The sequence below is a fragment of the Pan paniscus genome, chromosome 4, assembly GCF_029289425.2.
Source record: "Pan paniscus chromosome 4, NHGRI_mPanPan1-v2.0_pri, whole genome shotgun sequence".
In the NCBI taxonomy this organism is placed as follows: Eukaryota; Metazoa; Chordata; class Mammalia; order Primates; family Hominidae; genus Pan; species Pan paniscus.
The window spans coordinates 69,482,653-69,507,501 of NC_073253.2; the positions used below are offsets into that span (position 1 = coordinate 69,482,653).

A 24,849-nucleotide genomic window follows, 5' to 3' on the forward strand; every position below is an offset into this window, starting at 1 on the left:
AGTGGCACACTTTTAAACCATCAGATCTCGGCTGGACTTGGTGGCTCATGTCTGTGATCCCAGCAGTATGGGAGCCCAAGGTAGGTGGATTACTTGCAATCAGGAGTCTGAGACCAGCCTGGCCAACATGGTGAAACTGCATCTCTACTAAATACAAAAATTAGCTAAGTGTGGTGGCAGGCACCTGTAATCCCAGCTACTTGGGAGGATGAGGCAGGAAAATTGCTTGAACCTGGGAGGCAGAGGTTGCAATGAGCCAAGTTCATGTCACTGCACTCCAGCCTCGGTGACAGAGCGAGATTCCATCTCAAAAAAATAAAAATAAACCATCAGATCTCGTGAGAACTCACTCACCATCACAGGAACTGCATGGAGGAAACCGGCCCCATAATCCAATCACCTCCCACCAGGTCCCTGGTCCCTCCTGAGGGACATGGGGATTACAATTCGAGATAAGATTTGGGTGGAGACAGAGCCAAACCATATCAAATATGAAACAAACATAGATCTTTCGCAAAGTTAATGCCAAATAATTAAATTTATTGGTTGTTAATTCATTATTTCTACCTGTAAGGGTCAAATGAGAGCGTTTTCCCATTCAAGCAAATTGGGGCTATTAGCAGAAGCTAGTTGATTTAACCACACCAAATAAGCAGGGTTATCTGCTCAGTGGCTGATATTGAACCAGAAGCTTTTGACAAAGATACCTCTGGAGCAGCCAACAACTAAGATACTTTTTCAGACACAGAGGCAACTTTCGTCCTATTGTACAGTCATTTTGCAATTAGCGACCCTAACCCCATTCTTCTCCAAGTGGGGTTGTCTCATAGACCCCCATTCCCTGGGTGCAAGTTATACATTATCTAATAATACTCAAGATTGGATTCAATTATCTACTGCTTGATTCTAGTGTTAATTATTTTCATATTTTTCTTCTTGGTTAGGGATACAACACTTACAGATATCTTAAAGATATCCAATTCCGGCTGGGCGCTGTGGCTTACACACATAATCCCAACACTTTGAGAGGCCTAGGCGGGCGGATCACCTGAGGTCGGGAGTTCAAGACCAGCCTGACCAACATGGAGAAACCCTGCCTCTACTAAAAATACAAAATTAGCTGGGTGTGGTGGTGCATGCCTGTAATCCCAGCTACTCGAGAGGCTGAGGCAGGAGAATCACTTTAAGCCAGGAAGCAGAGGTTGCGGTGAGCCAAGATCGTGCCATTGCACTCCAGCCTGGGCAACAAGAGTGAAACTCTGTCTCAAACAAACAAAGATATCCAATTCGGTCATGTATATCTTTCTTTGTTTTACATGCTAATGACAGTAGTCTTTTACTTTCATGGCAACTCTTCTGCTTACTATATGGTAGGAATGGCCTGGGTAAAGGATATGCTTTATAGATCTCTGGAGTTAGCTCTTTAATGCTTCCCTCCCCTCTTCGGCCCTGCTTTTGAGTGGTGTGCCTTAGCTTGTGAAGGATTGGTTGAGGATGACTTAGGTTGAGTGGGTCTGGGCTGAGAAGGCTTAGACTGGGGAGGCCGGGGCTGGCTTGGCTTAGGCTGAGTGGATTTGCATGGAGAAGGTTTAGTTTGGGAGGGCTGGGACTGACAGGATTTTGTCTGAGAGGATTTAGGTTGAGAGGGCACAGAACGGAAGGGTTTAGGCTGGGAGTGTTTGACTGTGGATGGGTTGGACTGATCGGATTTGAACTGAGAGCTCTTGGACATGGGATGGGACCCTATTTGGAGAGCTGGATTTGAAGCCCCACCTTGTGTCTTCATCTGGGCTCCTTGCTGAGAAGCAGGTCTTAGTTTTTGTGTGGCTCCTGCTGGTTGAAAGGACTGAGGGTGAGGCTTTCCAATATGGGATGTTCTTATCAGTTTTCCAGTTGCTTCAGTTAACTCTGTTACCCTGGTGCAAGCTTGCTGAGGCGATGGCTTCCCTACTGCTCTTGCTGGCTGTGAATCCAGGGAATAGGAGTGACCTATCTTGGAGGCTACTGCCCTAGACCTTTCAAGAGTTCCCATCATTTGTGGTCTCTCAGGGCAGGCCTGTACATGCTGACAAATGGGTCTTGGCGGTCTCCCAAATGTTCCATTCGAGTGACATCCCCGAGCAGCTCTGGAAAATTTCATGAATCTTTCACCTGAATAAGATATCTGGGGATGGAAGGATTGAATACCAAAACTTTTACCTCGGCCCTGGGCCCCTGCATTCTGAAAAGGCAAAGGACAGAACCACTTAGGCCTCTGCTCTGACCCAAAGGGGCGGCCCATAACCCAGGGGGCTTTCAAGGAAACATGGTTAAAGTTACCTCCAATTCTGGTTGGAAAGAGCCAGGAGTTCTCTAGAACAGGCCTGAATACTGGGGTACCATAGAGATTCTGAAGATTCTGGCTGAGCTCACATTGAGTCCCAGGCTCTTGAATTGGCATTAGAGGCTGGCTTTTAGATGAGCTTTTTAGCTGACTGTGTCTTTGCTGAGCCTCACCTTCAGCTGTCCCAGCCATGTTTTCTCCAGAGGAAACTTGAATTCTCTGAGTGTTTTCAAAGTCTTCATCTACCTGAATCCCCAGCTCCCTGGCCAGGGCGGCCATATCCTCCACAGACACACATCTGAGGCAAGAAGAGAACATCACTTCCTGGAGGGCAGCTTGAAGGCCCTCCATGTTCTTCCTTCTATCCCCAGCATCTCCCCTCTCCCAAAACAGTAGCTGTGCTGGCTTCAAGTTCAGTATCCTCTGAAAAATTTGAGCCTCTTCACTCTCCCTGGCTTGGGAACTGAGAACAAAGTAGCATCTTTCAATGGCAGCTTCTCCTAAAAACATTAGCAAGTCCCATTCCTTCTCACCTAAACAGTCAGTGAAAAAAAACACAGCTGAAGAAACTTCCATCAAAAAACCAAACTGAGTCCAAAAGCTTTCTAGATTTCCACGGAGATTAGCCAGAGCAACAGGCTTTTGGAAAAAGGGGTTTTCCTTTCTATCATCGCTATCAGGAAAACACCATGTTATCTCAACCAGGCCATCAGAGATTTGCCGGGGAAGCACCAAAAGAGGCAAATCTTGATGAAGAAAGATTTTGTGTAATTTCAACTGGGCAGGGCTGAGAAGTGTGTTGAGGATTCTGGACTTAGAGAAGCTACAGTATCCTAGACGCACAAAAGAGATGACAGGCATCTTCATGAGAGTCAGAAACTTTTCTGTATCCTCTGTAGGCCCCCCTGAAAACTGTGTTGACTGCTTCTTCACAATGTCTTTCATGGCCCCCAGCATTAAGATGCTTTTGTTGTTTTCTGCGTCTGGCAGTAGCAGGGGAAGAGCAAACTGGCACTGATACATGTTTGACATGACTTGGCGTTGCAAAGAGCTATCTGAACACAGCATGGCGGCACAAAGGACGTCAAGGGGATTAATGGTTTGTATGTCTCGAATTTCCAAATTCTCCACTCCAGCCAGCAAATCCTCCTTGCTATCTTCATCCAGAACCTTGTGCCTGAGGATTGAATCCCTAGCCGTCACATCTCGTGCTTGAACTTTCATCAGGAAATTCCAGGCTAAGTCTCCTGGACTCTCAGGGGTCCACTTACATCCTCGATCTAAGGAGAATTGTTTAACAAAATCTGGCAGAACCTTTCTGCTTCTATCCATGTTCAAACATAACAGGACATCTTTAAACACCTTTTTTCTTTCTGTAGGAGAGAAGATAATAGTGAATGCCATGTTCAGAATTTCAATTTTCCCCATCGACTTCTTTTTTTGAGACAGTCTCACTCCATCACCTAGGCTGGAATCCAGGGGCATGATCATCACTCTGGGCTCAAGCAATCCTACCATCTCAGCCTCCCAAGTAGCTGAGACTACAGTCACCCACCACCATGCCTGGCTACTTTTTTTTTTAATAGAGATGGGGTCTTTCTATGTTGCCCAGGCTGACTCTGAACTGGTCTCAAGCGAACCTCCCAAAGTGCTGGGATTACAGGCATGAGTCACTGTGCCCAGCCTGACTTTTAAAATTAAATAAGTCATCTGCATTATTTTTTGCTTTGAGGCAGAGTTTGAAAGAAAACTGTCACCCAGGCTGGAGTGCAATGGAGCCATCTCAGCTCACTGCAACCTCCACCTCCTGGGTTCAAGCTATTCTTGTGTCTCAGCCTCCCAAGTAGCTGGGACTACAGGTGTGTGCCACCATGCCCGGCTAATTTTTGTATTTTTAGTAGAGATGGGATTTCACCATGTTGGCTAGGCTGGTCTTGAACTAGACTCAAGTGATCAGCCTGCCTCAGCCTCCCAAAGTGCTAGGATAGACTTAAGCCCCTAAACCCGGTCTAATCTACATTTTCACTGCAAAAAGCTGAAACAATATAAATAAAGTGGAAGTCTCCTTTCACCATTCTGGCAAGTCAGCTTCGTTTTTAGGGGAGATATCAATATGGTAGAGTACGTTTGCTTCCCATCCTTTTTCTATGCAAGTACTTAAGTATGCATGCATATATAGAAATATATAGTTTTACTTAGTAGATTCTATTTTTTTTTTGAGATGGAGTCTGGCTCTGTTGCCCAGGCTAGAGTGCAGTGGCAAGATCTCAGCTCATTGCAACATCCACCTCCTGGGTTCAAGTAATTCTCCCAGCCTCAGCCTCCTGAGTAGCTGGGATTACAGGCATGTGCCACCACACCAAGCTAATTTTTGTATTTTTGTAGAGATGGGGTTTCACCATGTTGGCCAGGCTGGTCTCGAACTCCTGACCTCAAGTAATCCACCTGCCTCAGCCTCCCAAAATGAGGGATTACAGGCATGAGCCACCGTGCCCAGCCCATGCTCTTTTTTTTTTACATAAATGATATTATACTAAACAAATGATTCTTCAGCTTCTTTTCACTTAGTGGTATTCCTTGCAAATTATTTCAGGTCAGCATATATACTGATCTACCTAACTCATTTTAGCTATTTCATGGTACTCCATGGTTTGGATGGATGTAACTATTTAACAATTGCCTATGGATGATCATTTAGGTTTTTTATTTTTAAAAATGTGCTAACATTTACATGCAGCGATGAAAAAAAATTTTGTTAATATACATCTATGAGAAATACTCTAGGTTGATACTGGTTTTTTTTTTTTTTTTTTTTTTTTGGAGACGGAGTCTTACTCTGTCACCAGGCTGTAGTGCAGTGGCTCGATCTCGGCTCACTGCAACTTCCGCCTTTCAGGTTCAAGTGATTCTCCTGTCTCACCCTCCCGAGTAGCTGGGACTACAGGCGCCCGCCGTCGCACCCAGCTAATTTTTTTTTTTTTGTATTTTAGTAGAGATGGTTCACCGTGTTGCCCAGGCTGGTCTCGAACTCCTGAGCTCAGGCAATCCACCCTCCTCAGCCTCCCAAAGTGCTAGGATTACAGGTGTGAGCCACTGCGCCTGGCTTTTTTTTTTTTTTTTTTTTTTTTTTTTTTGAGATGGAGTGTCACTCTGTCACCCAGGCTGGAGTGCAGTGGCACGATCTCAGCTCACTGAAACCTCCACCTCCTGGGTTCAAGCGATTCTCCTGCCTCAGCCTCCCAAGTAGCTGGGACCATATGTGGGTGCCACCACACCTGGCTAATTTTTTGTATTTTTAGTAGAGACGGGGTTTCACTATGTTAGCCAGGATGGTCTCGATCTCCTGACCTCGTGATGCACCTGCCTCGGCCTCCCAAAGTCCTGGGATTACAGGCATTAGCCACCGCACCTGGCCGATACTGGTTCTTTCTTAAATTTATCTCTTGCTGAAGTTTACAGGAACTGAAGATTTTATTTCCTTCAAAGTTTTTCTTGGAGTTTGCATGCTATACCTAATTTTTCCTGATCTCCCATTTTCCAAACTATCTTCTACCTACTTTTTTTTTTGAGACAGGGTCTTGTACTGTTACCTAGGCTGGAGTGCAGTGGTGCAATCTCAGCTCACTGCAGTCTCAACTTCCTGGGCTCAGGTGATCCTCCTGCCTCAGCCTTCGGAGTAGCTGGGACCACAAGTGCACACCATCGACCCCACCTAACTTTTCATTTCTTCATTTTGTAGAGACAGGGTCTCACCATTTTGCCCAGGCTGGTCTCAACTCCTGGGCTCAATTAATCTGCCTGCCTCAGCCTCCCAAAGTGTTGGGATTGTAGGCATGAGCCACCCTGGCTGGCCTACCTACATCTTATAAATACAGAGATAGTACATAACAGAGAGAGAAGATCAGACTAGATTTTCTACTCCTGACAGACGGCCAGCTAGTGTAAAAATGTAAAATTACCCTTAAAAATAGCTTTGAAGAAACAACAGAAATAAGAGAAAAGCATAGATTTTAGGAATTAATAAAAGTAACTATAAGAAGCCCTTGAGTAGTCTCAAAGTTGCTTGAACTGATATATGTGTTGGGGCAAAAAGGTGAGGGGGAAGTTGAATCTAGCATGAAGAGTTCACAGAGGAAGCAGTGAGAGAATAGGTTGCAGGACAGCTTTTAAGTTCTGCTTTTTCCTGTCTCATACTTTGCCTTAGGAAAGCAATTCTCTACTTCTTCAGCCAGAAATTGGTACCCATGGCTGGGTGCAGTGGCTCGCACCTATAATCCCAGCACTTTGGGAGGATGAGGTCGGCAGATCACCTGAGGTCAGGAGTTCGAGACCAGCCTGGCCAACATAATGACACCCCGTCTCTACTAAAAATACAAAAATTAGCCAGGTGTGGTGGCAGGTGCCTGTAGTCCCAGCTACTCAGGAGGCTGAGGCAGGAGAATCACTTGAACCCAGGAGGTGGAGGTTGCAGGGTTGCAGTGAGCCAAGATTGTGGCCCTGCACTCCAGTCTGTCATCTCAAAAAAAAAGAAAGACATCAATACCCACAGGATCCAAGCCAGGTGTGTCGACAAGGTAATAACAGTGTCACTATGGAGCAGATCAAAGCAACAGAGTAGATGTACACACAAAACAGAGATGTATCTAATTAAGCACAGAGCTAGGTGAAAAAGGTAAGCAATAATATCAGGAAACTAATCTCAATTTTATAAATTAAAAATTCATAAAAATAACTCAGCTAAGGCAAAAAGAAATAAACAGAGATTTCAGCTGCCACCCATGGAAAAGGAGTCTAAATTTTGAATTTAAATACAGTTAGGTTAACTGGAGACAAAAACAGACCAAAATAATATTCAGACTCTTGGGAGAAATATAACAATCTAGAGTCTCTATGACCTATTATATACAATGGATAGAACACAATCCAAAGCTAATAGACATAGGAAGAAACAGGAAATGTAACTCATACTCAATGGACACTGAATCCAAAATGACCCAGATGTTAGATTTAGCATATAAGAATTTTACAGTCAGGCATGGTGGCTCATGCCTGTAATTCCAAAACAGTGGGAGGCTGAGGCAGGAGGATCACTTGAGCCCAGGAGTTCAAAACCAGCCTGGGCAACATCGTGAAAACCCTGTCTCTACAAAAAAATACAAAATTAACCAGGCCTGGCGGTCTGTGCCTGTAGCCCTAGCTACTTGAGAGGCCGAGGTGGGAGGATGGCTTGAGCCTCAGCCTAGGAGACTGAGGCTGCAGTGAGCCAAGATTGTGCCACTGCACTCTAGCCTGAGCAACAGAGTAAGACTCTGTCTCAAAAAAAAAAAAAAAATTAAAATTAAATAAGTCCACAATGAATGATTAAATAGGAATTCTCAGAAAAAAATAGAAAGTATTTTTAAACAGGAAATTCTGGAATTAAAAATCACAATATATGAATTTGTTTAAAATCACTAGATGGGCTAACAACAAATTGGAGATGACAGAAGAAAGTAAATATCTAACCTGAAGAATAGAGAGAAAAAATATTAAAGAAAACTGAGCAGAGTCTCTGGAACGTGTAGAACAATATTTTTAAAACTCTAAAATTCATGTACTTGAAGTCTCAGAAAGAGAGAAGAGAAGAAGTGAGAAAGAAAAAAATCTCGGTAAATAACAGCTGAAAAGTTTCCAAATTTGATTAAAAGTTTTTTTATAGATTCAGGAAACTCTGCAAACACTAAGAGAAAAAAAAAATCACCCCAGACACATCAGAGTCAACTGCTCAAAAAAAATTAAGAAAAAATCTTGAAAACAACCAGAGATAAATGACACAGCACTTACAGAGGATCGATGATAAAATGACTGAAGATTTAGCATCAGAAACAATGGAAGCTAAAAGACAAAGGAATGGCATCCATAACATGTTAAAGGCAAAAGTTGTAGAATCCTATATCCAGCAAAAGCAACCTTCTGGAATGAAGGCAAAATAAAAATATCTTTCAATAAACAAAAACTAAGAGAATTTACCACCAGCAGACTTGTACTAAGAGAAAAAATAAATAAATTTTTCAGGCTAAAGGAAAATAATATAAAATGAAAACCTGGATCTTCAGGAAAAAAGAAAGGCCACAGGGAAAGGTAAACATATTGGTTCCACCCAATGGTTGAACCCAACAACAAGCTGGAGGGGGAAGAGAGTCAATTGATACTGTCTATACAAGTTGAACTTCTATAGTGCAGAGCACACAAGGCAATAGTTTAAGCCTTTCTGAGACTGTGACACTGTGATATTTTTTACATAAAATTTCACATGACAAAGAGCATGAAGACCTTCCTTTGATTTAGAACTATTTTTTTCAGTTCTCAGCTGCACAGACAAATATTACTTGGGAAAGAAACAAAGAATAGCCACGTGCCTCCAGTCAACTAGAGTGGATGGGCAGCCATTAGAATTACATTGCAGATCATAACTACATTATTATTAAGACTTCTCTTGATCTGTTTTACTAAAGATGTTAGACTGATTGTAATAATGTCCCCAATTAATGGCTTTCTGGTATCCATAGTCTTTGCTATCTTATTTTGCAAGAAGTAGAACTTGTTTTCCCCCAACCCTAAACCTGGCTTTGAGACTTGCTTTTGTCAACAGAATGTGGCAGAAGTAATGGTGTTATGGGTTGAATTTTGTCCCCCTCAAAAAGATATCAAGTCCCCCAGTAATGCAGAATGTGGCTTTATTTTGTAAATAGCATCTTTATCTTTACAGAGGTAATTAAGTTAAAATAAGGTCATGGAGGGGGGCCTAAATCAGTATAATTGGTGTCTTAATAAAAAAGAAAAATTTAGACACAGAGACATGCATAGAGGATAGATGATGTGAAGAGACACAGGGAGAAAATGGCCATCTGTAAGTCAAGGAATGCACGAAGCTACCAGGGGCTAGGAGAGAAGCCTGAGACAAATCCTTTCCTAGCACCTCCAGAGGGAGCATGACCCTCCTGATACCTTGATATCAGGCTTCTGGCCTCCTGAACTGTGAGACAATAAATTTTTGTTGTTCTAAAGCCACTCATTTGTGGTACTTTGTTACAGCAGCCCTAGGAAACAGATACAGATGGCATAGATGGCATGATGATCGTTCTAAAGCTAAGACTCAAAAGGCCTTCACTACTTCTCTGTCTCCCCCCCTCCACCTTGCTCTCTCTCCCTTTCTCTCTCCTTTACCCTCATCATAAGAATATACTTGGCCAGGTGCAGTGGCTCATGTCCATAATTCCAGCACTTTGGGAGGCCGAGGTGGGTGGATCACCTGAGGTCAAGAGTTCGAGACCAGCCTGGCCAACATGGTGAAACCCCATCTCTACTAAAAATCAAAAATTAGCCAGGCGTGGTAGTGGGCACCTGTAATCCCAGCTACTCAGGAGGCTGAGGCAGGAGAATCACTTGAACCCAGGAGGCAGAGGTTGCAGTGAGCCAAGATCATGCCACTGCACTCCAGCCTGGGCAACAGAGTGAGCCTCCATCTCAAAAAAAAAAAAAAAAAAAAAAGAATATACTGCATCTATTCTGAAAACAAGCCCAGAGTAGCCTGCTAGAAGATGAGAGACCAGCCTTCAACCACCTCATCACAGATGCATGAGTGAACCTAGGGAAGACCAGCAGAACTGCCCAGCCAACCACAGACATGTGAACAATAATAAACTCTCAGTGTTTGAAGTGACTGAATTTTCAGATGATTTGTTATGTAGCATTATTGAGGCCAGGAGTTCAAGACCAGCCTGGGCAACGTGGTGAAACCCAGTCAGTACCTGATACAGAAAAAAAATTTCATGAAAACCAAACAATATGTAAGAGATGCCCTGCAATATTAGAATGTTACCTACAGAAGAAGGTAAATGGGAAATGGAGAAAAAAACAGAATAGATAAACAGGGGATTTTTGCAGAATAATGATGATACTATGCAATGAATTAATTAATTCAACCCTATGCACCAACTAAAATAAATAAATAAAAATTAAGTATGGGGCCCCAAAATAATCATGTATTAAGAAGTTATTTGGGGGTGGGGCAAGAGGCGTGGGTTGAATTATGTCCCTTACAAAATTCATATGTTGAAATCCTAACCCCCAGTACCTCAGAATGTGATGTTATTTGGAAATAGGGCCATTGCAGATGTAATTAGTTTTAATAATGTTATTAGAGTGGGCCCTAATCCAATATGACTGGTGTCCTTTTTTATTTTGGCCAAAGGGGTGCACACTCAGGGACAAGGACATTTGAAGGTGAAGGCATATCAGAGGGATGCTTGCACAAGCCAAGCAGTGTCAATGATTTCCAGCAAACCACCAGGAAAGCTAGGATCCTTCAGATCACATCCTTCAGAAGGAACCAACCCTTGTCCAGGCACAGTGGCTCATGCCTTAATCCCAGCATTTTGGGAGGCCAAGGTGGGTGGATTACTTGAGGTTAGGAGTTCGAGACCAGCCTGGCCAACATGGTGAAACCTCGTCTCTACTAAAACAACAAAAATTAGCCAGGCGTGGTGGCACGCACCTGTAATCCCAGCTACTTGGGGAGCTGAGGCAGGTGAATCGCTTGAACCCGGGAGGCGGAGGGTACAGTGAGCAAGGTCACACCATTGCACTCCAGCCTGGGCGACAGAGTGAGACTCTGTTTCAAAAAAAAAAGAAGGAAGCAACCCTGTCAGTACTTTGATACTTTGATTTCAGATTTCTAGCCTCCAAAAGAGTGAGACAAGAAATCTGTGTTTATTGTTTAAGCCACTGATTTTGTGGTATTTTGTTACAGCATCCCTCACAAACTGATACAAGGTGTGATGAGGAAGAAATGACTCTCTTCCTACCCATAAGTGGATTATGAGTTCCCAAGATTTGAAATGAATGTGAGATGGTAGCTACATTTTCATCCTCTACTCAGAACTTAGTGATGTCTATTTTCCCAGGCAATATCACTCCAATGAAACACTTCTCATATTTTGAATTTTCATTAAGAAATATTCAGATTTGGCTAGGTGCAGTGGCTCACACCTGTAATCCGAGGATTTTGGGTGGCCAAGGTGGGCAGATCACTTGAGCCCAGGAGTTCGAGACCAGCTTGAGCAACATGGCAAAATCCCATCTTTACAAAATACAAAATTAGCCAGGCGTGGTGGCAGGCACTTGTAATGCTAGCTACTCAGGAGGCTGGGGTAGGAGGATCACCCGAGCCTGGGAGGTAGAGGCTGCGGTGAGTCATGATTGTGCCACTGCACTCCAGCCTGAGTGAGACCCTGTTTAAAAACAAATTTTTTTCAAATAAAGAAATATTCAGATTCAAGATACAAATATAATTCTCATCAAGATGGCATTATGTGGACTGGATCAAGCCAAGTAACAATATTTTGGGATCTTAGCCATTTACTGACTGTTTTCACTTAAACAGTCAAACCCATAATCCCCACATCTCTCTGGTCACAAAGGCACTAAAATAACTAAAGTGGTTTAACCTGAGAAATAGGTTAGCCTGAAATTAATGATTAGCAACTCCTCGTACGTATAATGGGAAATTAATGATTGGCAACTCCTTATACGAACTACAGAAATTTACAAACTGACAATCAATATTTACTTTTGCTTATGCTGTCCATCATTTCCTAGGTCCTGGGAGCTCCTTTAAGTCAACACCTACCTCGAGGAGATTCCAGGTCAGAGAGGCACGAGGAATTTCTTAGTAGTTGATTTTCTGCTGACATCTGTCCCTTTTTCATCCCCCATCCCCATTATGTCATGGCAAGCTTATTAACTTATTAAGTTGTTGCCTAACTATACAAGATATTTCCATACCTTCTATACTTTTCTCCTGTTCCTCCTCCAATGAAAGGCTGGTTTCTGATTCCTCATAACTTGGTTCTTCACCAGAGAACTCTGTGGTTTCTGAATTCTCGAAGTCCTCTTCACCATCATATCCAACGTGCTCTGGGTCATCATAAACCTCCTCTTCCACAGTGGCTTCTGCATCTTCAGGGGTGTCAACAGATCCTAGATATTCCTCTTTTCCTAAGTATAAAGAATCATCTAGCTCCTCATATCTCTGTCCATCTTTTATATATGTAATAGTTGCTGGAACTTCATATCCAACTTTCTCAACTGAATATGATAATGTGACTTCTGGTGTGTCATATTCCTTCTCATTCTTCCTGGCAGACAAAGCTGTTTCCCTATAACTAGTTTTCTTGTCCCTGAAAAACTCAGAGGTTTCCAAATCCAAGTGTTCCTTCTCACTGAAGAACACTGTGATCTCAGGGGCTTCAGGCTGTTTAATTCCAGGAGAAAAAGCATCTTCTGAATTACTGCTTGCCCCCATAGATTGAGGAGGTACTGTATTCTCATGTTTTAAAACTTCTGCAAAGAAAACAATTGTTTTTCCCAATTAAGAAAAAGAAGCTGTATAACAGCTAGAGTTCCTGAGGCCTCAAAGCTTCATCCCTCTCCTTCTATTTATTTATTTATTTTTTGAGACAGAGTTTCACTCTTGTTGCCGAGGCTGGAGTGCAATGGCACGATCTGGGCTCACTGCAACCTCAACCTCCCGGGTTCAGGTGATTCCCCTGCCTCAGTCTCCCAAATAGCTGGGATTACAGGCATGCGCCATCATGCCCAGCTAATTTTTGTATTTTTAGTAGAGACAGTGTTTCACTATGTTGGTCAGGCTGGTCTCAAACTCCTGACCTCAGGTGATCCATCTGCCCCGGCCTCCCAAAGTGCTGGGATTACAGGCGTGAGCCACAGCGCCCAGCCACCTCTTATTTCACTGGAGGACAGGAATACCTAACACCTCCTATATAACTTGCATGTCAACACGTCAACTTTCAGAACTTTCTTTTTTCCACTAAAAAAAAAAAAATCAGATCACACCACTGTCTTGCTTAAAGTCTGAGTCCTTCCTAGCAACCTTACAGGGTAAGTGAATAAAACGAAAAATTTGAATCATATGAACAGTGTTTACTTGTGGACTTACTGTGACTCACAACAGACTCACGTCTCTTGGGGTCATTGCTAATGAAATCTGATCACAAATAATTTCTAATCAGTAAGCAAATGGCTCTATTTGGAATAGTGTGCTTTAGAAATAATAAAAGAAAAATTTCTAAGCATATAAATCTTGTCCTAAATTAGGTATCATTAACATTCACCTTTTTATCTGAGCCTCTACCTCTCTAACATCCCTTAAAATAATTTTGAATATTTTTTTTAAGATTCCTAGAAAAAGAGCTAGACCTAGTCCCAGTAGTAATTTACAGAATTGCTAAATAACTGGAAGAATTGCTTTTTCATGGACTACCAGTTATCTTTGAACCATTTAAGAATTAGCACTGGAATTGCTCCAGAAAACAGCTGCTGCTGGCATTCTTATCACCAAAAAAATGAAACTACTGATTTGCCATCTATGTGTTAAAAATTATTTTCCTTGTATTTTCAAAACGGCTATACTAAGTGAAAGATACAGCTTGTGGTCTTGGCACTGTAAATATCCACGAATTCACCTACTTGAAAAACAAACCCTGGATTGTGTTATTATTAAAGTATTTTCCTTCCAACTGTGAGATTTTAGCATGTTACTGCCAGAATAATGAGCAGTTTGTTAGCATTAAAACAACTGCAAGTTTTGAGTACAGTCTGAAAAACAAATTATCGATTCAGTAAACCAATAAGATGTTAAATTTCAGAAACTTTTTAAATTCCAGTTTTTCCCTATTTCATATTTCAATGAAAATTATCTCCAGAAAAAGACTAACAAAAATAAAAGGCAACAATTTTCTTTCATTTTGTTTTCTTTTTCAGAAAGTCTGCCCCCTTCCTCTCACCCCAAAAAGTATACAAAGTCAACTTACCATGCCTTAAGCCGCAAATGGCAGCTGACTGTGGAAAAGTACTAAATAAACACTTGAGAAAATGCTGACAGGTCGCCTCTCCCTTTTTCTGTACCAAAATTAACAGCTTCCGACTTTTCTTCAGGAGATCTGTAACATTCTCCAGAGTCTCATACTCTTCCTCAGAAATCAGCCTCCGAGAAGTTAACGTGTCTAAGATAGAATCAGGATCATGTTGAAGGATTTCAAGCAACTTTTTTCTTTCTCTTTCTATGATCTCTGAGGGAGTACTCTCGGTAGCCATTGTTCCTGTTTCCTCTAAACCAGGAAATATATATATATATATATATATTTTTTTTTTTTTTTTTTTTTTTTTGAGACGGAGTCTCGCTCTGTCGCCCAGGCTGGAGTGCAGTGGCGCGATCTCGGCTCACTGCATAAACCAGGAAATATATTATGAAATCATCCTAATGAATAAGTAAAAGTTAAAAAAAGAATGACAAAGAACAATTCTATTTGGCTAAGCTTTAACATGTCAATGATGCCTAGTGTTGGAGAGTGCAGATACAAGCACAGTGGGGCAACCCAGCTCGGAGCACTCTCTGATCCGGGGTCCTTGTGGATTATTTATCTGCTCTTTTGAAGTCTTGATAAATTCTCACCATGACTCAGACCCAGGGTCACCTCCTCCAAGAAGTCGCTCTTGAACTTCAGGTTGGACTAGGTATTCCCTGCTCAGAGAACTATACTATGATGCCAAGAATGTAAATTATTAATTGATATTTGGTGGGCAATATGGCAATATACAGCAATAAATAAATAAAGTTGAAGACAGACAAAAATAAAACTTCATATCCTTCAACCCAGCAATTCCAGTTCTAGGAAATTATCTTAAGGAAATAATCGAGCAAATGCCCGAAGATGTATGTACAAGAATCTGCATTACAACATTGTTTACAACAGTAGAAAATTGAAAATAACCAAAGTTGGGGTTTAGGGAATAAATATTGACATGTCGACAGTGAAACACCAAAGAACTGTTAAAAAGGATAAAGTACATCTCTACATATTGACAAGTAATGATATCCATGATATATTGCTATGGAAACAGCAAGTTATAGATCTCATTTTTGTTTTAAAAAACTTAATGTGTATATAGTATATGTATATAATATGTATATGCAGATATGCATTATATTTTAAAGAAGACAAGAGATATCCCAAATTTTAACACTGGTTATCTCTGAGAATATGACTACAGGGAGATTTATACTTCCACTTTAAACATTACTATTTAATATTTTACATTTTTGGTTTTTTATTATTATTTATTTTAAGAAAATTACCTGGTTGGTCTTTATTTACTCCTTCATAGTTCACAAGAACCTGAAAGCGATCTGCATAACTAGCAACAGGATGCTGGATGAATAAACTGTGATATTTCTTATAACATAATATTACATGGCATTCAAAAAGAATGAACTTCAGTGACCCACAATATAGAGAAATCATAACAATAGTAAGGAAAAACTGTAAATCCCAAAAGATTACATACAGTATGACACCCTTTTTAAAAGTTGAAAATAAACACACCCTTACATTTAAGAGTATACATGAAGTCATTAAAATTATACAAAACAAAAAGCAAAGAATGATAAATATGAAATTCAGAATGATGGTTACTTCACATATGGGGAGCTTGGGGATGGGATGGGATTGGGGAGGAGATCATGGAAGTCTTACAATGTAGGAGTTGGGCCTATCAGGGCTACTATATTGTTAAAGGTAAATAGCTAATATGTAAATAAAAGCAGAACATGCATGAACCAATGCTATTAGGAACCAAGGATAATGAGTAATACAATTCTGGTATCTCCAAGGTTAAAAAAGAATTTTAAAATCCTGGCTGGGCGAGGTGGCTCATGCCTGTAATCCCAGCACTTTGGGAGTCTGAGGAAGATCACTTGAGACCAGGAGTTTGAGGCCAACCCGAGCAACATAGCAAGACCCTGTCTCTACAAAAAATTTAAAAATTATCTGGTCGTGATGGTGCGCATCTGTAGTCCCAGCTGCTTGGGACAGGAGGCTGAGGCAGGAGAGCTGCTTCGGCCCAGAAGTTTGAGGTTGTAGTAAGTTACTCTAGCCTAGGCTCTTAAAAAAAAATCCTCATATGATATTAAAAATTAATATTAGGTAAGAGTTTTATAAAATTGAAGAGTTTTAAAATTTTTATTTACTTTGACCAATTATAATCATATATAATTATGGGATATTCAGTAATTTTATATGTATGCAGTATGGAATGATTCACTCAAATTAACATATACATCACCTTCAATACTTATAATTTATTCCTCCTGTCTGTGACTTTGTATCCTTTGACCAGCACCCTTCCCTTCCCCGCAACTCCCAGCCTCTCTCTGGTAACCACCATTATACTCTAGGTAAGAGTTTTAAAATATGTATCTCAAAAGTATGGCTTTCAAGTGATGCATCCCACCTCATGCCCACAATTTGATTGGCACTGTCATAAAGATTGCCAATTTTTTGTTGTTGTTGTTCAACTTGACCAGGAAGGTACTTTAATAACAGGTCTCCCAAACCACCAGTCTCCTCTCCAATGCTCAACCCTAAATATGCTCCTTTCTCACAGTAACCTTTCTGAGATTTCAAAGCCGATGGGAAAAAAGTGTTCACTTGAAGTGGGAAACTTAGCACTGAAATTTAAACTTCTTTCTACAAGTTTTCCTTTTGTTTTGTTTTGAAACAGAGTCTCACTCTGTTGCCCTGACTGGAGTGCAATGGTGCAATCATAGCTCACAGCAGCCTCAAACTCCTGGGCTCAAGCAATCCTCCCCCCTCAGCTTCCTGAGCAGCTGGGAGTATAGGCTTGCGCCAACCTGTTCAGCTCTTTTTAAAAAAAAATTTTGTAGAGACAGGGTTTCACTACATTGTCCAGGCTGGTCTCGAACTCCTGGGTTTAAGCAATCTTCCCGCCTTGGCCTCCCAAAGTGCTAAGATTACAGGCGTGAACCATATTTTTTTTATTATTTGTAGAGATGGGGTCTCTCTATGTTGCCCAGGCTGTCCTGGGCTCAAGTGATCCTCCCACCTTAGCCTCCCAGAGTGCTGCGATTACAAGTGTAAGCCACCATGCCAGGCTGTCTAGTTTAAATTGTTTCTTGATGGCCGGGTGCGGTGGCTCACGCCTGTAATCCCAGCACTTTGGGAGGCTGAGGTGGGCGGATCACCTGAGGTCAGGAGTTCAAGACCAGCCTGACCAACATGGAGAAACCCCATCTCTACTAAAAATACAAAATTAGCCGGGCATGGTGGTCGATGCCTGTAATCCCAGCTACTTGAGAGGCTGAGGCAGGAGAATCACTTGACTCCGGTAGACGGAGGTTGCGGTGAGCCAAGATAGCATCATTGCACTCCAGCCTGGGCAACAAGAGCAAAACTCCGTCTCAAAAAAAAAATTGTTTCTTAATAACAGAAATTTGCATACCACAGCCTTAGAATGCAAAGGAAGTGAGGTGGGGGAAGGATGAGTGTAACCAGGATGTTCTCTATTATATAAAATATAGCCAGGAGGTACAAAATTGAAAGTATAGACCTCAAATCGGAATAATAACACAGGACTAAAAGTTTTAAATGTGTTCTATTTTATTATTGTTGTTTTTTGAGCTTTTTTTGTTTTGTTTTGTTAGGCTAGTCTCGAACTCCCAACCTCAGGTGATCTGCCTGCCTCAGCCTCCCAAAGTGCTGGGATACAGTCGTAAGCCACCGCACCCAGCCTTATTATTAGTTGTTGTTAATCTTACCGTGCTAATTCATAAATTAAACTTTATCATAGGTATGAATGTACAGTAAATTCTCCCTTAAATTGCTCCTAATGAATTTATGTGATGTTTTAAAGACAAAAGTCAACAGTAATTTCATGTATTGTAGAAATAAAAAGAGGCAGGTCTCAGTGCTGAGTCCTGGTGGTCAAGAGACTTGATTGTATCAGAACCATGGATGCAGGACTTAACATAGTTTCTATCACTGCCAAAAAGCAAAATGTCAGGGGGTGAATGCCTAGGCTAACAGCCTTAGATCATCCGTTTCCGACGTTGATCTAGTCCTGGCTGGGCGTGGTGGCTCACACCTGTCATCCCAGAACTTTGGGAGACTGAGGGGGTGCTGATCACTGGAGGTCAGGAGTTCGAGACCAGCCTGGCCAACATGGTGAAACCCTGTCTCTACTAAAAACACAAAATATTAGCCAGGCGTGGTGGTGGCGTGCGCCTGTAGTCCCAGCTACTTGGGAGGCTGAGACACAAGAATTGCTTGAACCCGGGAGGTAGAGGTTGCAGTGAGTCGCAATGGCACCACTGCACTCCAGCCCAGGTGACAGGTGAGACCCTGTCTCAAAAAAAAAAAAAAAAAAAAAAAAGTTGATATAGTCACTAGCCCTGACCTAAACCTAGCAATTGTATAGAAAATTGGAGGGTCTGACTAGCCTTCATAGACCTCTTTAAAGAAAGCCAAGGGTTTACTTGATCAGGGCAAAATTTACATGGTTTGACATACACCAAAAAGAACCACCGAACACTAGAGAGAGGAGGAAAAATAATTCTCTCCTGTCTTCAATTCTGGGAAATGTCTGGAGTAAAGAGACTGACATAATGCCTGTCACACTGCTTGGTTCCTTAATGGTTGACACATGTCCTACCTTTTCTACACTGACCTCATTTCTCATAGTCCCCGTGGTAGGCAGAATAATGGCTGTCTCCAAAGATAACAAGGTACTAATCCCCTCAACCTACGAATAAATTAGGTTATGTGGCAAAGGACAATTATAATTGCAGAGGGAATTAAGGTTGCTAATTAGCGAAACTCGAGATAAGGAAGTTACCTGGATGGAGTCAATGTAATCACAAGGGGCCTTAAAAGTAGGAGAAGGATGGCAGGGCACCCGAGCCCTTTGAGAGACCAAGACAGGAAGGTTCAGGAGTTCAAGACCAGTCTGGACAACAGTGAGACCTTGTCTCTACTACAAATAAAAATAAAAGGAAAGGAAAAAGAATAAGACAGATGCAGAATAAAGAGTAATGCAATGTGAGAAAGACTACAGTAGTCTCCACTTATCCAAGGTTTCCCTTTGCAGGATTTCAGGGTTTGTTACCCCATAGCCAACCATGGTTTAAAAATAGTTGAGTACAGGACAATAAGATATTTTGAGAAAAAGAGACCGACCACATTCACATAACTTTTATTACAGTATACTGTTATGATTGTTCTATTAGTTGTTGTTAATCTTTTATGGTGCCTAATTCATAAATTTAACTTCATCACAGGTACACATGTACCGAAAAAACAGTATATATAGGGTTTGGTATTGTGGTTTCAGGCATCCACTGAGGGTGTTGGAACTTAACCCACAGAAACGGGGGGGAACTACAGTATCACTGGTTTTGAAGACGCAAGGGAGCAATAAACCAAGGAGTTTGGGCAGTCTCTAGAAGCTGAGAAAGGAAAGAAAACAGATTCTCCCTCCTAGAACCTCCAAGAAAGGAAAGCAGCTCTGGCAACATTTTATTTTTAGTTTTTTCAGTTTTTTTTGAGACAGAGTCTCACTCAGTCATCCAAGCTGGAGTGCAATGGCGCAATCTCGGCTCACTGCAACCTCCACCTTCCGGGTTCAAGCCTCCCTCCACCTCCACCCCCTGAGTAGCCGGGTTGGCAGGCGCGCGCCACCACGCCTGGATAATTTTTTGTATTTTTTTTGTAGCGACAGTGTCTCCCTATGTTGCCCAGGCTGGTCTCCAACGCCTGGGCTCAAGAGATCCGCCCGCCTCAGCCTCCCAAAGTGCTGGGATTACAGGCGTAAGCCACGGCGCCAGACCCTTGGAAACTATATTGAACAAGTTCCATGTGTGATTCCTTGGCACAATGAAATATGGGATCAGATAACTTGCCTCTGATTTACTACAGTAACAACAACAACAAAATCACTGTCTGCCTTTCCCTTTATATTCTAAGCTCCAGCTCCATGCCTCCGTACTCCTAGCGACCTCTCGCAGGGAAAGTCAGCGTCGGCCAAAAGCCTCCGGGATCGGAATGAGGAGGCTGCTGGAGAAGTTGCTTTCTCCTAATAGGGATTATCCCAGGCGCACACGGTCATTACACGCCGGGGACGCTCAGTCGGTGCGGGTACCCCTGGGCAGGGCCAGCCCCGCATTCCAGGTTCTCCATGTGCCTAGAAGACAGTAATCGACGGTATAGCAACAAATCTGACTGCTAACGTGCGAAACCGATCAGTAGTAGCAGTAGCACCAGCAACAGCAGCACGAAATGCAAAACTGTAATCTAAACGGCCCTCAGGGTCTAAGCAGGCCCGACGAAGACCCGCCCATCCGGTCGCCAGAAAACTGGGAGTCCCGCCCGCCTTTCCGGCACTGAAACGCGATCAGCCCTGCCTGGTACCGCATCCTCCTCTTGACCCCACCGACACTACGACGACGGACGCTTGAGAACGCTGCACCGCGCCCCGCAGGAAGTGCTTCCCTGGGCGGAAGCTTCTGAGCGTGATATAGCGGAAGTGCCTTCTTTTCCGGTCTTTCTGGTCTCGGCCGCAGAAGCGAGATGGTGAGTTGTGACTGTGGTGTTTGTGAATCGCGTTCCATCCTCGTCCTTTGTGCCTCTCTGTTTGCTGTGCTTGGGGGGGCTGGCAAGATTCCGGATAAGGGGAACTGGTGGGCTGGAAAGAGGCATGCGGTGGCCCTCAAGAGCCAGAAGAATGACTGCTAACTGGTGCCTGGGGGACCTATCCCGCCGTAATTGTGGTACTAGAGCCGCATTGTGTCCTTTGCCTCGGTCCAACCTTTGGAGACCTTTCACGGCTCTAGCCTTGGTTGGGAGCCGAGGGAAGGAGTTTGGGAATGTTTGGCTCTGTGTAACAATGAAATAATTCATTGGTGATGCTCTCTGTCCGGAGTCTATAAAGATAAGGTGCATTTCAGAACATTGCAACTCTTGCGGAGGGCTTTAGGTAACGTGAAATGCGGGTAGTGGTCTCTGACTTGGCATTCGTGGAAAGAGGCTTCTCCCACAGTTGCGATCTTTATGATTGCCTTTAAATTTTATCAGTAATTGGTTTCCCGGAGAACTCGAGTAAATCTAGAAGTTGCCAGGTTTCAGAACTATTTATTCCTTTAATGTGCAGACGAAGGGAACGTCATCGTTTGGAAAGCGTCGCAATAAGACGCACACGTTGTGCCGCCGCTGTGGCTCTAAGGCCTACCACCTTCAGAAGTCGACCTGTGGCAAATGTGGCTACCCTGCCAAGCGCAAGAGAAAGTGTAAGTAACATTTTTCAGGCCAACTGTGTTAGCTTTTGTTTGTATTGCACTTAAGTGGGGGCATAGGTGTGAACTTTATTTGGTGCCTATCTTAAAACTCGTACATCTGTATGCCGATGAGGTGGCATAAAACTCGTGTGTTAACAACACCTACAAGGTGTGTGGGAGAACACCGTTTGAAATCTTTTCTGAACTTATGTTTTAGATAACTGGAGTGCCAAGGCTAAAAGACGAAATACCACCGGAACTGGTCGAATGAGGCACCTAAAAATTGTATACCGCAGATTCAGGTACAGTTTGTATGTTCGATCATAATTGGTCCAATGGGCTTGAATGAAACCCTCGTGTTTACTTGTAAAAAGATAACAGTACCCTGATGGTTACTGGGGATGAGATGTTGGAAGCTTTTTATTTATTGTTGTTTTTGAGGCAGGGTTTCACTATGTTGCCCAAGCTTGAGTGTAGTGGCACGATCACGGCTCACTGCAGCCTCAGTCTCCCCAGCCTCAGGTAATCTCATCTCAGCCGCCCGAGTACCCGGGACTATAGGTGTGCGCCGCCACATGCCCAGCTAATTTTTGTATTTATTGTAGAGAATGGGATATTGTCATGTTACCCAGGATAATCTCGGAACTCCTGGGCTCAGGCCAGATGTTGAAAGCCTTTATCTTCTGCCGCTGTAACCTTGACATCAGTTAGTTTGGATTTTATTAGTAGTTTTTTCACTAAACAGTAGTATAAATTAAATAACAGGAGCATTGTTTGAACTAGGGTCCCAAAGTGTTGATATTTATTAGGTTTAATTGGTGTCAAAATTTGTCAAGACAGTAGTGAATAAGGTCTGGAGTCAGGCTTGGTTCAACCTTTAGTATAGTGGCTGTGGGCAAGAGTGCTGTAGAAAATTGCCCTGGTTGCTGCTGTTGCCTTGGGCTCTTGTTACTCAAGTCTTGGCCTTAGAGTTATAAATGCAGAATCTCAGCTCCGCTGTAGACTTAGCTGAGAGAACCTGCATATTAAAGAGTAGTTTCTAAGAGATTAACCCATCTAAGATCTCAGCTAAGATTCAGAATGATGCAGACTTAACTTTAAAGCTGGTGCTCCTTCCGTTACTATGTTGTATTTCAGCAATTCTCAGCTGTTGATATTTTGGGCTGGATAATTCTTTGTGGTGGGATTGTCCAGTGCAAAATTGAATATTTTGCAGAATCCCTAGCCTCTACCCACTCAGTCTCCGGAGTGTCCAGTTTTAAAGATAGCAAGACAGTTCAGGGCTTTGTAGACACCCATAGGTGTGTTCATGTGCTGAAGCAACTTTCTTTGCATTTAGGGTCATAACGTTTTTGTGGGTTTAATGTTGAGTGGTCTGTTAGTACAATATAGGAGTTAAGAGCTTGAACTGAAGCCAGGCTTTTAAAAGTAGGATAGTTGACCTTTCTTAGAGTAGATACTTAGAGTAGATACAGATGTTAAATAAGTTAAAATGCAAAGCTCTTGGTTTAGAAAATGTCTGCCATTAAACATGCTAATTGTTTTTTCCTTGCTTAGTGAAAGTAGTTGGGATCTATTCTCAGTATAGGGAACCATTTTCACAAATAATCTGTGATCTCTTGCCAAATATGAACAAACATACTGGCCCAATGACTAGTATAGCCAAATAAGTTTTTGAGCCTTTATTGCAGTTGCAGTTAACTATATCCGAAAATGGGTATCTTTAAGCAAAGTGAAGTAAAGAATTGCAGCTTATCAGTGATGTTGTAAAAATAAATGTCTGAACATATGAATGCAGTATTGATTTCAGCATTTAACTGAGATAAGCGCATTGAAATCTGTTTAACAAAAATTAAAATGGATGCATCGATGTTGCTGAAGTAACTTGTTCTTGTTTTTGACATCGTGCAGGCATGGATTCCGTGAAGGAACAACACCTAAACCCAAGAGGGCAGCTGTTGCAGCATCCAGTTCATCTTAAGAATGTCAACGATTAGTCATGCAATAAATGTTGTGGTTTTAAAAAATACATATCTGGTGTTTGGTAAGGTATTTTTAATCAATTAGGCTTGTAGTATCAGTGAAATACTGTAGGTTTAGGGACTGGGCTAGCTTCATATCAGATTTACTTGTTAAGTGACTGTTTTGGAATGTTTACTTTTGGACTGGGTTTGTAACACGGTTAAAGGCAATGAGAAGCAGAATTCCAGGAGTCCTTGAAGCAGAGGGCACTGGAAGACAATATAGCAGATTAAAATAGCACAGCTCATGTGGCATAGGTGGGTATTTTAGATGTTTGAGTAAATTTGAAAGAGTATGATGTTTAAATTACCTTTAGCAACATGTTCATCTGCTATGCTGTCATGACTAGGGGGATGATTATTAGTCACATAGAGCTTGGGAGTACCACTGGAAACGTATGGGTAGGAGTTTAGGTGGCTTCTGTTTTTCAAAAGATGATCTTATCCTAGTATCTGTAATGCTCACTTGGCACACCTGACTTGTGGGCTGTGTGTAAGGTGGCTAGCTAAGTGAAAAAAGCCTGCTAGGTGTGAGTCAAGAATATGTAAATAGGTTTGAGAAAAAGTAGGGCTGGGTGCAAGTAAAGATTGAGCAGGAAATAAAGGAAAATCAAGTATAATCCCTGAGATTTGTAGACTAAAGGCAATGATGTGGGACTACTTGGTCGAATTTTTTTAGCCCTCAACTTGGTAATTGGGTGTTTCTGTGTTAAAGCACTGAAACTTGCTGTCGTGCCTTCCTAGTTTTCGTGGTTTATTGACAGGGTTGGGGGTTTTTTTTGTTTTTTTAAAATGAAGGGACAAAGTCAACTGGACTGCTGAGTGAGAGGGCAGGGGCAGTTGAAGGGAACATGAATTGCTGGAACAGCTACATAAAATAGTGATGTAGCCAAGTCATGCTATTTAAATTATAATTCTCCACTGTGTTTAGAATAACATCTGAGGTTCTTAACCTGGCCTTGGAAGGGTATCACTTTTACTTGTAACCTGGAATGGCTTTATAATGTGCTAGCTAATTGCTACTCTCATCTTGTATTTTAACTCCTAATTTACCCTTCAGGTCTCAGCTTCAGAACATTCACTTATAAAGAAACCCTGCTGATTAAATCTCTCTTGGGCTTCCTCCTGAAATGTGAGACTGTACTTTAAAGATGTATGGTTAGAGTCCAATTGCCATTGCCTTTCTTGTTTACAGATAGTGCAATGGCGCAATCCTGGCTCACTGCAGCCTCTAATTCCTGGGCTCAAGTCAAGTGGTTCTCCTGCCTCAGCCTTCTGAGTAGCTGGGACTACAGATGCACACCACCACACCTGGCTAA

The 24,849-nt window shown here is 42.2% G+C and overlaps 2 protein-coding genes and 1 non-coding gene across 3 annotated transcripts; 2 read left to right on the forward strand and 1 right to left on the reverse strand.

Annotated features, from left to right (window-relative positions):
• Positions 1–519: 519 nt before the first annotated feature.
• CARD6 (caspase recruitment domain family member 6) lies at positions 520–14,831 on the reverse strand. The gene is made up of 3 exons (XM_008963334.6): positions 14,197–14,831; positions 12,149–12,706; positions 520–3,696 (listed from the first exon to the last, which is right to left on the reverse strand). The coding sequence occupies exons 1-3, from the start codon at positions 14,477–14,479 to the stop codon at positions 1,424–1,426; spliced, it is 3,114 nt and encodes a 1,037-aa protein (XP_008961582.2). The 5' UTR covers positions 14,480–14,831; the 3' UTR covers positions 520–1,423.
• Positions 14,832–19,624: 4,793 nt separating this feature from the next.
• On the forward strand, positions 19,625–23,538 carry RPL37 (ribosomal protein L37). Its single transcript, XM_003810973.5, has 4 exons — positions 19,625–20,808; positions 21,386–21,521; positions 21,727–21,811; positions 23,421–23,538. The coding sequence occupies exons 1-4, from the start codon at positions 20,806–20,808 to the stop codon at positions 23,488–23,490; spliced, it is 294 nt and encodes a 97-aa protein (XP_003811021.1). The 5' UTR covers positions 19,625–20,805; the 3' UTR covers positions 23,491–23,538.
• LOC112439974 (small nucleolar RNA SNORD72) lies at positions 23,259–23,338 on the forward strand. The gene has a single exon (XR_003028190.1). It is a non-coding gene; the product is annotated as a small nucleolar RNA SNORD72 (small nucleolar RNA).
• Positions 23,539–24,849: the final 1,311 nt, after the last annotated feature.

Coding starts and splice junctions, on each gene's coding strand:
- CARD6 (XM_008963334.6), bottom strand. CDS start 14,479: ATGGCTACCGAGAGTACTCCCTCAGAGATCATAGAAAGAGAAAGAAAA. Junction 12,707..14,196: donor CATTTGCGGCTTAAGGCATG/GTAAGTTGACTT, acceptor TTTTCTTTGCAG/AAGTTTTAAAACATGAGAAT. Junction 3,697..12,148: donor ACAGGAGAAAAGTATAGAAG/GTATGGAAATAT, acceptor TCTCTCCTACAG/AAAGAAAAAAGGTGTTTAAA.
- RPL37 (XM_003810973.5), top strand. Junction 21,522..21,726: donor TGCCAAGCGCAAGAGAAAGT/GTAAGTAACATT, acceptor CTTATGTTTTAG/ATAACTGGAGTGCCAAGGCT. Junction 21,812..23,420: donor ATTGTATACCGCAGATTCAG/GTACAGTTTGTA, acceptor GACATCGTGCAG/GCATGGATTCCGTGAAGGAA.